The sequence below is a fragment of the Lactuca virosa genome, chromosome 6, assembly GCF_052849685.1.
Source record: "Lactuca virosa cultivar CGN04683 chromosome 6, Lactuca_virosa_CGN04683_v6, whole genome shotgun sequence".
Classification (NCBI taxonomy): Eukaryota; Viridiplantae; Streptophyta; class Magnoliopsida; order Asterales; family Asteraceae; genus Lactuca; species Lactuca virosa.
The window spans coordinates 13,256,095-13,269,592 of record NC_136431.1 but is presented as its reverse complement, the minus strand read 5'-3'; the positions used below and the strand labels follow the sequence as shown (position 1 = coordinate 13,269,592).

The window sequence follows — 13,498 nt, the reverse complement described above, 5'->3', positions numbered from 1 at the left end:
AACAAATCAATCCACCAAGGCATCATTTCCATTAGGACATCTATCTCGCGAAGGGGAGGCGCCACCCCGATAGATTCCTCCAGTGCCTCTCACGAGGTATCATGGCCTGGGCAGTTTTCATTTCATTACTTTCCATTCTTTTTCATTACTTTACATTTCTTGTCATTAATTTCCATGATTTACACATACCAAACATTAGTATTATAATCAGTGGCGAATCTAGGATTCAAATTAACGTGTGTCCCATAAATGAAATGATAAAATAAATGGGTCAAAAAAATTGGTTATCGGGTCGGTTTGTCGGTAATACCATCTTAGGAAAATATTTATTAACTTGAATACCAAAGATCAAACTAATTAAAAAAAATCATAAATTTCTTACAATTGTTCACGACGAGTTTTCATATCCCTAAAAAAATCTATAAGTATGTTGTTGCTAATACCATCTAACACATCTTTCTCAATATATGAAACTAGACAATCATTCATAAATTGATCACCCATTTTATTACGCAAATCGTTCTTTATCAACTTCATTGCAGAAGAAGCACGTTCCACTGTGGATGTTGCAACGGGCAATATCAATGCTAATTTATTACGCAGTATAAATGAAATAAGCTATATAAATATATCTTATATAAATGACCTTCTTTCATCTTTTTTTTATAATACATCAACATTATGCCTAAAATGATAAAATAAATATTTACTCATATAAATAAATAATCAAAACAACCGCTACAAATGAAATATGTTAAAGTTATATAAATAAAACAAACTATATAAATGAAATATGTAAAACTAATTTGATATGCCTAGCCTATTGGTCTAATTCTTTATTAAACAAATAAAGACAATTTGCCTGACATACACAATAACAAAAGCAAGAGCAGGTGAATAGACTATAACTTTTCCATAGAGGCATAGACAATGACTTCTCACATATACAGTGACCTATGCCCACTTTATTGTTTCTAGTTTCTACACCATATAACAATTCTAAATAAAACGAGATATAAAAGACTAAAGGGTTTACCCAAAAGTAAATGGAATGCTGAGAAGAAGTCGACGGCCGCAGGTTCTTCAATTCCGTCTGGTTCGATAACGGGCCGGCGACGAAGATCGTATGGATGCAACCGGAGATAATGATGTTAAAGACAATTAGAAGTCCAAACCTTTGACACCAAGAACTGTTCAAGACAGTTTGCGGCCACTAAAGAACAGAGGCGACCAAAACGTGATTATCGGTAACACTAAAGAAGTCGGCAGTCGGTGGCAATCCAAAGTTGAGAAAGACGAAGGAACTTTGATAGCGGCTAATCCACAAAATCGTAATTTTTTTTTTAGGTTTTTTGTTTTTCCATTTCTATATTTTTCTACATTTAAATTAGATTAGTCTTGGGTTTGAAAGAATATCTGTTATTATATTTTCGTAAAATATTTTGTTGCTTAATCAACCCCTATTTTTTTGCTCTTAAGTTTTTTAAAAGTTGTAAAGATTGAAAATAGATTATGATTGGCAAATATCGTTTATTTTTTTTTCTTTGTTATTATCAAGGGTGTCCAATTTGTTTTGCCAACAGGTGTCCCAGAAAAATTATGCTATATCTAGTAAATAAAATTTAGAACTAAGGGGTGTCCCAGGACACCCTTTAGATACAGGTAGACTCGCCTCTGATTATAATACTCGTTTCAAAACATTTCAAACACATTATCAAAATCTTTGTTCTTCTAAAACGTTCTTTGATTTCAAAAACATTTTTGCCTTCAAGGCATTCTTTCAAAACATTATCTCCAAAAGCATTAACACTTTTACTTCAAAACGTTTCATATATCAAAACATTAGTATTTCATTATTATAAAAATCATTTTGCCATGTACCCCAAAGTGGGGAAAATTCCAACACGTACTCACCTCAATCACACGTAGGTTAGCTAATGCTCTTCTGGTTCCTTTCCCTAGATTAATCCTCTTCAAATACTACCTACATCATATATGGACATAAGTCATTAAAATGACCAAAATACCCCTAAAATGTTCAAATACTAAATTTTATTGTTTCAAATCATTCCTCATGCAAAAATATGAATGTACGCGAAAACCGTGCGTAAATCCGAGTCCGTATGCAAAAGTTATGAAGAAAACCAGAAAAATCCTCAAATCAGGGGATTACACGGGCAGTGTCAATTAAGCATAAATTAACACGGGTCATGTTTCCCTGTCTGTACACACACAAAACTCAATTTTTCTCAAAATAACACTACACTTTGCATAGTTCTTGAAGACCCTTTTCCAAATCACTTTGTACCATTTGTATAGGTTGTCACACATGTTTAGGAGGTGTTTTATCATCTTAAAACACTCCACTTAATCCATTAAGTGTTCATTGAAACCTTAAGATCATGATGATCCTTAAGTGTTTAGAAGAAGAGTAAACTAGTCCATTTTTCACTTGAACATTCCAAAGCTCACAATGCTTGTTCCCAACTTATTGAACACCCAAATAAATGTTGTCAAGCACATAAAACCTCCATTAATCTCATTGAAAATACTTAATCCAACAATGGAATCCTCAATTCCATTCCATGTTTCCTAAATTGCCCTTTTTGCCCAAACAATCACTAGAGCTATAAACTTACTAGCATCCCCTCTTGTTTATGTTTCACTATCATCTCTTAAGTGTCAATTCATGTTCATGAATATCATTCACTTCTTATATGAGATTCATTATGTAATTATCAATAAATTTCCCAAAATGCCCTTATGGCCAATTATTCCATAAATTCAACTATAGATCGCTCAATCCTTCATGTTCTTGCATTCAAATCATATTTTTTAGTATCAACTCATGATTATGAGTATCATATACTCATCAAATGCTCACATTCCAAGAATTTCATTGTTATCATCACAATTTCTCACATAACCATCTAAAACCCATGTTTATGCAACATTCTCCCATCATAGATGTGTTTGATCATTCTAATTGGATTCATTGTCATCAAACATCATCTAGGTCATTGAATCCATTCCAAATCTAACATATAAACATTAAATCCCCAATTTGAATTTCTAGGGTTCATGAGGGTTTTCACCTAAATCCTCAAATCCATCAATGGGATGATTGGATTGAGATTAGGATCATCAAAACAACTCAAGGGAGGTTAGAAACCAAAACCCTAATCATTAAACCCAATCAAATTTGACATTGGGGTTCATCCCCTTCATTAATTCGAATTTTAAGCTAAATGGGGAGGTGTTTTTTACCTTGCAAGCCTTGAATCCTTCTCTCATTTGCTTGTTTGCTTAATTCACCACTTGAATCACACCCTAGATGGGAGATAGAAGAAGAATCGCCATTAGAAGCTCTCTAGAATGCTTCATACGTATCTGGAAGAGAAGTGAGGAGAGTGTTAATCTTATTTCCCTCTTTTTCACATTTAGTCCCTCAATTTTCATAATTTTGTCAAAAATGGTCCATTCCAACACATGTGACTTTTCTTTGATAATAGACATCCTAAGTCCCTCTCCATCCATTACATAACTTTTTTTTAGTCACTTCCATTAGTTGAGTCAACCCTTAGTCAAACATACTTTGCCAAATTGGCACTTTTGGTCACTTAACTCTTAAATGTTAACATTTCAACCTTTAACTTTCTAAGCTTTATATCAACTAATGATATAATTACCATTTAAATGACTTAATTATGTAAATAATCCTTTATTTAATTACTTAATTAATTTAAGAACCTTATCTTAAATTTTAGGATGTTACATTTTAGATCATATTTTTTTGCATCATATACTTTTTTAAACATAAATATTTGCATCTCAATTAATAGTAATGATGAAAAATATATGATACATATTTTACAAACCATCTATGATAAATAATAAAAAATGTATGAATCATATTATTATGGATCACGTTAAGTTATGGATCAAATCATCATCCAAAAAAATTATTCATATTATATTTTTGGGTCATATAAATTGTGTCATATATTTTCTAAACCAAATACCTTTTAAATGATAAACGTTCTTTATCCATGCATTACAATGGACAAAATCTACATAACATAACATTATATTTCCAGTGTTTTGATGAAAATGATCAACTATGATCCAAACATGCATGTATAAACTATGTAGTGTACTTTTCTCGAGTTATGCATTGTAAAATCTATACACATTTTATGTCATATTATTCAACCTTCATATTTAATTGTTATGAACCAAAACTTGTTATGATCCAGAAGTTGTTATGATTCAAAACTTGTGATGAACCAAACATGTTGTGAACCGATACTAATGTGAAAAACCTGACACGAGTTAAAATTTTATGATTCAAATTTGATATCATTTTAAATGATATGATTCAAAATAATACAATTCAAAGCATGCAACCATTTAATTTGTATTCAAGTTTGTTTCATAACATATTGAAAAACAGGATACAAACAAAAAATTATGTAACACGTGATATAATTCAAAGTATAAAACTATTTGCATCATAACAAATTTGGCTATCCAAAATCTGTTAGAAAATCAAAAAAAATTTATGAACAATAACTTATGTGAAAATTTTAACTTGATTAAAAATTATATTATTTAAAACATATGATCCAAAAGATATGATCCAAAATCGGATTATTCAAAATTGATATGACTAAAAATGATATATATGATTTAAAATTATATGATTAAAAATATTACGATCCAAAATGATATGATTTTAAGAATATGATTATAGTTATAAAAAAGTTGTTTCCAAAAGTCTGTTATATGATTCAAAATGATATGATCCAAAATGTTATGATACAAAATGATATGATTCGAAATGTTATGATTCAAAATGACATGATTTCAATTATATGATATAAAATGTTAGGATCCAAAAATTTATGATTTCAATTATATGATTCAAGTTACGAAGAGTTGTTTCCAAAAGTTTCTTATATGATTGAAAAATATTATGATCCAATGTATTATGATACAAAAAAATTATGACAGAAAAACTACATGTCAACCTAACTTTGTATGGACAACCAGAACCATCCTTGTGTGGAATTTTGTCCATAATATTACAACATATAACTAGTTGGAGAAGTACAAATACAAAAAGAAAAAGTAAGAAAAAAAGAAGAAGATAAACATCACAAAACTAACAAGATTACATAATATCACTAGTTATATGTGTAAAGATCAACAACAACTTGATCAAGGTGAAGTATAACTGGATCATAATTTAAGAAACCTATGAGAGGCCAACTCAACCAATAAGATTAATCATAATTGAAACAGCAGGAAAAAAAACCTTTTAAAAGGAACCGTTTATCAGAAACCACAGTTTGTTTATATACTTGTTCTGAATTTTATGTGAAAGAAATCCAAAAGCTACATCAATATACCTTATTAAGAAACAAATTAGATGTGACACCCCTTTTTAGGAAAGAAATCCAACAACACCAATACTAAAAAACTCTAACCATATAAAAAAAATACCAAAATCTTGAGCGGTTAGTCAAAGCCTCCACACAAGTTGAGCCGATAAAACAATAAAACACAATTAACATCCTCCATAAAATAGGTCTTTTATCAACTAATATGAGGAAAAGCAAGCACAATAAGGTCTTTTTAGATTTAACTCAAGTTCACCACTTGGAGAAAAAGCAAGCACAATAAGGTCTCTTTAGATTTAACTCAAGTTGACTACCTGGTCATTGAGAAATAAATTAAATCCAGTTGATTTCTAATATAAAGAATGAAAAATTAAAATGGTATGGAAACAATTGATCCACCCTTTTGAAAAATAAGTGTCTTCACCTCTGAAATAACTTTGTTTTAAAACGTATGCTTTTGTCTTCACATTCCTTGGCCCAAAAATGTTTAAAGTCTATTCAAATTGTTACATATAACTACTTTAATTTTCTCATAAATAACCTCCAACTTACCTTTGTTTGCATGAGATCATGAACTCTTTTAGGCATTTCATCAAGCACTTGGTAGGCATCAATAAACATAGGTTAACAACCATTTTATAATTTAATTCATTCCCTCTAAATCTTCCTATACCATATACCATACTGATATGGCTTCAAATATTAACGAATCTAACTATAATTCACCGTTTTTAATAGAAAATTGAGATAAATACATCAACTTCTTAAAGGATTTCATTATGATAGAAGCTGATTTTGTGTAATTTGAAACAGATGATGATGATAACTTGTAAAAATATCTTTTCATGTTCGAATCTAACATGAGTTTACGTTATTTGAATCGTATGTTGAAGCTTTCACTAGAAACAATGATGATTTCAATGTCTTTTGAGGTTTTCTTCTTTGCTGGATGAACGAAGAAGAAGACGATGAACAGTGAGCGTCTTATTATCCCAACATGTTTTTTGGTTTAGCCCAGCTAGGCCCGCCCCAACTCATTTTTTTCAACCCAATACTTTTTTTGTTTGACGGAATTTCCCTTAATGAACACAATTGGACGAGAATTGTCCTTGCAATCCTCACTGTTTTTTGAGTCCTCACTGGATAAGTTTGCACACTGTTATATTTTTAACAAACTCCAACAAAAGAAGTTTCCAAAATACAAGTATTGACTTATTAGTAATTTGCATGGACAATTTCACACGAATAGTAATCTGCATGAACTTGACAACTAATTAAAAATTTCAACATATGACATGTGAACGTTTGAATTCAAGAGGCATAATTGAAGAAGTCCATTTGTATTAAAATGCAACGATGATATTGCATAATCTTATAACGGTTTATTGCAAGTTACAACATATGATATAGCAATATTACAAGCTATATTATACACAAATCAAACGGATTTATTCTTTAAAATAGACAAGATTAAATAATCTTAACATTACAACTTTGACTTCAATTCATCTTTCCCAGATTCTGTTCGAATCCTTTTCTGGGCTTTAAAGAGAAACTCATGAACTTCATCAAAATGAGGTGCAGTCGCTTTCTTTGTATCTTCAATCCACTCAACAACTTTCTTGAAAGGGCTTAATATTCGTTCACATTCCTTCTCACTCAGAAGCTAAACACATGAAATTTTATATTTTTAATTAAGAATTAGCCAAAAACATGAAGATCATAAACATATTAAATAACATGTTGATTACCTGAAGTTGCATAATTTCACATACTAAACTGATATCTGCAATTGAAGGTTGAGAGCTTCCAACCAAAAATCTTCCATCTTTTAGCCAAAAAGTTTCTAATGTATTCAAAGATTTCTTGAGTATCCCCTCGGCTTGATTGACTACTTGAGGATATGCATGGTGTGAATCATTATGTGCCAAGATAGTGTTGAAAACAAGTCCAGCTGAAAGTAGAAAACCAATCAATTTTCAGGGTTTAAGATCTTATTAATTTATTATTTTATTTAATATATAGTAAAAGTGTAATACATTATACAACTACATATTAATTATTACCTGAACCACGGCGTAAATTGGAATGATGCCAGTCTAGAACAGAGTGGATCTTAGCTCTTTTGGATAAATCACCAGGATACCTATGGATAAGATTAAGCTTTTATATATAAATGATAAATCCATGGAGTTTAATGAAGTTTGGAATTTGTATAAAGATATGGAAGATGAAGAAAATTGACTCACCAATGACTAGCTACTCCTGGAAATGCACTACAGATGTAGATAAGAATTGCATGACTGAAAATAACAGCATTTCAGAGTTTTTTTACAACATTTATGAATCCATATAATATTTATTAATAGCATAAGGAGTAAGGATTTTGGATAAGAATTAAGAAACAGAAAGAACCTCTCAAACAGCTTGAAGCGTCCATCAACTATAGCTGGAACTTGATGCATGGGATTTATTGCTGCATAAAACATAAGCAGTTAAAAGTTGTTAACTAAATATGCAGAATTTGATACAAAATCATTATCAAACCTTTATATTCAGGGCTGAATTGCTGGTTTTTCAAGACATCTACTCGGATTTCCTCGAAATCTATCCCATTTATCCTGCAAATAACATCCAAAAAAGGGCAAGTTTAGACAAACATCAGATAGACTTGTGGATTAAAAAAAAAAAAGAACAAAAGCGCAACCCTAACTGCAATAAGTAACAGACCAATAATAACCCCAACTGAATTTGCACAAATTAAAAGAAAATGGGTAGAAATGTTACTGTAAGTGATGAAAGAAACCCTAGAATGTACATTTGAAGAACAAATTTCAATTCAACAAGAATCTGAGTAATCAACTAATTGTTTAAAAAGCGTGCACTCAGTCAAAAGTCAACACAGGGCAAAAAAAGGCATTTGTAACTAATTTAGTAAATTATCGAAAAGGGGAGAAATTCATATACTTGCAGAAGATGAGAACAGCACGAGATGGCTGGGACATCCGATCAGCATATACCTTCAGCGCCATGATTCTCGAGGAGCTCAAATCGAAATCGAATCCTGGGAATGTGAAGACTCAAACACCAAGATTTTCAAGTATAGTACACCATCTTTGACCTTTTTGAAATGAAAAATACAATTATCAGTTTGTCACCACGGCCTCAGCCAACCTCATCTTTTCTCTTTGTTTTTGTTTTTCTTAAGAAGTAAAAAAGGTATTTTACAGGTTGTTTGGCTGATTATTCAAAGAGAAAATCAGTATTATAATTAAATTTGTTAATTACTTTGTAAAAAAATAGTAAAAAAAAAAAATCAAAATTACATACAATAGCCATCAATTTCGCAGATGGATTAAGACCAGCTATGAAATGAGTATTTCATCTGCGAATATACAAATAGTTTATGTACATTTCTGTTTCGGAAACTTGTACGTTAACAGATGGAAAATTCATCTATGAAATCTGCAATAACCATTTATAAAATCATTGTTTGAAGTATAAATACCAGCAAGTTAGCCACATTTCATAGATGGATTGCAATCCATCTATGAAATGCTCTCATTTCATTTATGATTTGTCGGTAGATTTAAAAAATATATATATAGTTAGTTTTGACTATGAATTTCTTAAGGTTGACTACGAAATCAAATAGTTATGATTATGAATTGATACAAATCAATAGATTTTATATTAAAAATTGCAAAAAAAATCTTAGCTTATGATTTATATCTTTGGAATTATTGTTTAACTTCTCCGAAGAATACATTTTCTTGTCCATAGCTTCCTCAAAAAATGTTCTCAACCAAAAAACTACAAATGAGTGATTTAAAAGAAAAAAAGTTTTTATACCTAAAACTTGTTGATTTCATAGATGGAATGACTAATTTTATAGGTGGATTTTCCATATGTGAACGTACAAGTCTCCGAAACAGAAACGTGCATAAATTGTTTGTACTTTCGCAGATGGAATATTTATTTCATAGCTGGTCCTAATACATCTGTGAAATCGATGGCTATTGTGTGTAATTTTGTTTTTTTTTTTTACTATTTTTTACAAAGTAATTAACAAATTTGGCTATATTAGTAATTCTCCTTTATTTAAAAACTTCATGTTAACTTATTTACTTCTCAAAAATCAATAAGTTTTAAGTGTTTGGCAAAAGAAAAAGATTTTTTTAAACAATTTCTTCTTAACTTTTTGAAAAAGAGTTTTTAAGACCTCATGATTTATAATTTTTGCAAACTCTATGATTTTTGGTTAATAGCTTCTCCTTAACCATTTGAAAAAGAGTTTTTAAGTCGAACAATTTTTAGAAAACAACTTCTTGATTTTTTTCACTACAAAAGCTAATCCAAACACTTTAAAAAACTTTTTTTCCTAACCTTCATAAGTCAATTAGTTTTTTTTGGATAAAAATCATTTTTAACTTCAAAATGAAATCTCAAACACCTTCTAGATGAGCACATTTTTTGGTTAATTTTATCCTCATAGTGTTCGAGTCTTCATCATGTTTGATTTTTTATGGAAGAATAGGATATATATATATATATATATATATATATATATATATATATATATATATATATATATATATATATATATATATATATATATATATATATATATATTGAAGAATGCAATGTCCAGCTGACTGACATGTATATTAATATTTACGTTATTTTAATATTTAGCTATTTTCAATCATTAGTTTGTTTTACTTTTTCTGCAAGCTAGAAATAGTTGGTTTTTCCTAAAGACTAGGTAGACGTTATGGACCAGTGGGTAGCAAGGTAGTTCCTAGTTTTCAGATTTTTCTTTTCCTCTCTTTATTATGTATGTGGTTGTGCTTTCTTTTCAGCTTAATAGTGACAGAAGCATACAACCAAGAATACTTGCATTGTCTTGTTCTCTTTTCTTTACTCATACCCAAAAGCAAGCCTTTCCACTGTTGGTAACAACTAACAACCGGTATCAGATTCGGTTGTATATAAAGTAGAAACATGTATGAGTTTTAAGCTATCGGTGGTGTTAAAAATTAGGTAATACAAACTACAATACGTGGTAGACATGCATGAGTTCATACCTAACTAACTGGCCAGGGCTTATAAGATGTAGTAAGAGGAGCAGATACCATAGAACTGAGAATTGACACCAACGGAGCGATACACAAATGGAGAGTCAAGACCAGGCAAAGTGTTGTTCGTTATCAAAACAACCATCGAGGAGGAGTTTCTTGAATACATTCGGGACCTTAGCACACCAAATTAAAAAGGCATGGGACACGTTGAAGACTTTGTTTTCGAAGAAGAATGACACAAAGTTGCAATTTCTTGAAAATGAATATTGCTTTCAATGTCACAACGGGATTTAACAATCCCTTAGTATTTTCACAAAGTCAAAATGTTGTGTAGGGAGATTGGCGAGCTTGACCCAGAAGGAAGGATTATATATAGAACCGAGAATGAAACAAATTATCATTTATGGTTTGAAGCCGGAATACAGGAGCTTCGTAACTGCGGTGCAAGGTTGGCCTATGCAGCCGTCCTTGAATGAGTTCGAGAACTTGTTGGCGATTCAAGAAGCATATGTCCATTGATTCGTCTTCTTCGTCAGGACACTTCTAGGCAGAAGCCATGGGGTACGTTATAAATCGTTTGCCTTCTCCGTCTCTTGGTTATAAATCACCGTATGAGAAGTTAACCGGAAACAAACCAAATGTAACATGTTTAGAGCAATAGAGGTAATGCTCACTTTTGAAAACAAAAGCCTACCTTATATGTCATGTCAAGAAAGCTGGTTTGCGTGAGATTTATCTTTGTATCAAATAATAATAATAATAATAATAACAACATGTTTTACACAAAGAAAACAATTTGTAAAACAGTAATAATATATTCTCCTAAACGTTCTCTTATACATTGGACAAAAATTTCTAAACCTAAAATAACATCACTTGTTTTATTTTTTATTTTTTGTCAAATGTCCGTTGGGAAGAAGTATATAAGAGTACTATTTTAAAATAACACCATCACCTGTATTCTTCAATAATTTATGAAATCCAGCTAATTAAAATGCAATGACGATTACATACTTTATTTCAACTTAATATAGTTCATATAGCAGCAACATTACGTGGTGAATTATACAGATATCAAACTGAATTTAGTCTTTACCAAAAGAAGTTTATTTTTAATTTTACAACTTGGACTTCAATCTTTCCCAGATTCTTTTGCTGTCTGCTCTCGAATTCTTTTCTGGGCTTCAAAGAGAAACTCATGAACTTCATCAAAATGAGGTGCAGTCGCTTTCTTTGTATCTTGCATCCACTCAACAACTCTCTTGTAAGGGCTTAATATCCGATTACAATCCGTCTCACTCAGAAGCTAAACACATAATATATATTTTAATTAAGGATTAGCCAAAAGGATAAATGTAATTGAATACTACTTTGATTTAATATGCTTACCTGAAGTTGCATGATTTCACATACTAAACTTAGATCTGCAATTGATGGTTGAGAGCTTCCAACCAAAAAGCTTCCATCTTTTAGCCAAAAGTGTTCTAATTTAGTCAATGATTTCATGAGTAACTTTTCGGATTCCTTGGCTGTTTGAAGATTTGAAGGGAGGCCAAATAATGGTGCCAAGATAGTGTTGAAAACAAGTCCAACTGAAAGTAGAAAAGTATGATATGATAAGATCATTGTCCAACAAATCTGTTGTTTAAAAATAAAAAAATAAAGTAGATATAATTATCACCTGTCCCACGGCGTAAATTTGAATGATGCCAATCCAAAACAGAATGGATTTTAGCTCTTATGGTTAAATCACCAGGATACCTATACATCTAATAAGTTAATAACCTTATAATCTTCATATATATATATATATTCATTTAAAATTAAGTTTAGAATTTGTATCAAGATATGGAACTAACTCACCAATCACTAGCAACTCCTGGAAATGCACAAGATAAGTAGATAAGAATGGCATGACTGAAAATCACAACATTTTGAGTTTATTTACACCATAAATGAATCCAAATAGAATAAGGACTTTCAAATTATAAACAGAAGCAACCTTTCAAACAGCTTGAAACCTCCATTGACTATTGCTGGAACTTGAGACATTGGATTTATTGCTGCATAAAATTTAAAACAAGAGCATTGTATTTACATTCTTTTAGTAATAATATCAATATGTAACCTTATACTTTGCCATTGGTAAATGATAGATGTGTACTTTCTTAACTAAATATGCAGGATTTGATACCAAATCGGAAACAAACCTTTGTATTCAGGGGTGAATTGCTCGTTCCTCAAGACATCTACTCGGATTTCCTCAAAATCTATCCCATTTTTTCTTCGGAAAAAGCCATAATAAGAATGATGAATTTAGACAAGCATAATCAGATAGAAAATAGCTTGTGCATAAAAAGAAACACAAAACACAACCCGAATAGGATTAAGTATCAATTTAACAATAAACCAACTCAATTTGCACCGATTAATAGAAAAGGGAAGGACGAATTTCAATTCAACAACCAGAGAATCCGATTAAAGATCACTATAAGCCTGAGCAATCAAGTAATCGCTTCAATACTTGCAGTCGATCACAAGTCAATGACCAAAGCGGTTGGTATTTATTTACAATCCGATCAAAGAGAAGGAATTTGTAAGTAATTTACTAAATTATCGAAACGAGGAAGAAGATAATAAATATACTTGCAGAAGATGAGAACTGCACGAGATGGTTGGGACATCCGATCAGCAAATACCTTCAGCGCCATGCTTTTCGAGCACAGACTGAATCTTCGGAGTTACAAAAAATTTCAACTCCAATAAACAATCGTTCACCTCTTTATGATTAACAACGTAATCGTCAGCATGAGTTTAAATTAGTATTTAATGCTCCAGACCACTTGTAGGATATACTAATACTAATAATATATTCTCCTAAACGTCATCTTAATATACACTTGACATAAAAATTTCTAAACCTAAAATAACATCACTTTTTTTATTCTTATTTTTATCAAATGTGGGTTACGAAAAAGTGTAGGAATATATAACACCATCACCTATATTCTTCGA

At 30.8% G+C, this 13,498-nt stretch overlaps 2 protein-coding genes across 2 annotated transcripts; both read right to left on the bottom strand.

Moving 5' to 3' along the window:
* Positions 1–6,726: 6,726 nt before the first annotated feature.
* On the bottom strand, positions 6,727–8,583 carry LOC145121223 (glutathione S-transferase T1-like). The gene is made up of 7 exons (XM_079057005.1): positions 8,370–8,583; positions 7,950–8,023; positions 7,818–7,878; positions 7,652–7,705; positions 7,469–7,548; positions 7,154–7,356; positions 6,727–7,068 (listed from the first exon to the last, which is right to left on the bottom strand). The coding sequence occupies exons 1-7, from the start codon at positions 8,432–8,434 to the stop codon at positions 6,889–6,891; spliced, it is 717 nt and encodes a 238-aa protein (XP_078913131.1). The 5' UTR covers positions 8,435–8,583; the 3' UTR covers positions 6,727–6,888.
* Positions 8,584–11,472: 2,889 nt separating this feature from the next.
* LOC145119806 (glutathione S-transferase T1-like) lies at positions 11,473–13,277 on the bottom strand. Its single transcript, XM_079055548.1, has 7 exons — positions 13,130–13,277; positions 12,694–12,767; positions 12,486–12,546; positions 12,347–12,400; positions 12,165–12,244; positions 11,873–12,075; positions 11,473–11,789 (listed from the first exon to the last, which is right to left on the bottom strand). Exons 1-7 carry the CDS (start codon positions 13,192–13,194, stop codon positions 11,616–11,618), a joined length of 711 nt encoding a protein of 236 aa, XP_078911674.1. The 5' UTR covers positions 13,195–13,277; the 3' UTR covers positions 11,473–11,615.
* Between the last annotated feature and the right edge of the window lie 221 nt (positions 13,278–13,498).

What these genes read in the sequence shown, in the direction of transcription:
- LOC145121223 (XM_079057005.1), bottom strand. Translation starts at nt 8,434, where the DNA reads ATGGCGCTGAAGGTATATGCTGATCGGATGTCCCAGCCATCTCGTGCT. An exon ending in ATTCAGCCCTGAATATAAAG is followed by an intron (nt 7,879 to 7,949) that starts GTTTGATAATGA and finishes TGTTTTATGCAG; the next exon opens with CAATAAATCCCATGCATCAA. An exon ending in GTGAAATTATGCAACTTCAG is followed by an intron (nt 7,069 to 7,153) that starts GTAATCAACATG and finishes TCATGTGTTTAG; the next exon opens with CTTCTGAGTGAGAAGGAATG.
- LOC145119806 (XM_079055548.1), bottom strand. Translation starts at nt 13,194, where the DNA reads ATGGCGCTGAAGGTATTTGCTGATCGGATGTCCCAACCATCTCGTGCA. An exon ending in CCAGGAGTTGCTAGTGATTG is followed by an intron (nt 12,245 to 12,346) that starts GTGAGTTAGTTC and finishes TTAGATGTATAG; the next exon opens with GTATCCTGGTGATTTAACCA. An exon ending in AAATTTACGCCGTGGGACAG is followed by an intron (nt 12,076 to 12,164) that starts GTGATAATTATA and finishes TTCTACTTTCAG; the next exon opens with TTGGACTTGTTTTCAACACT.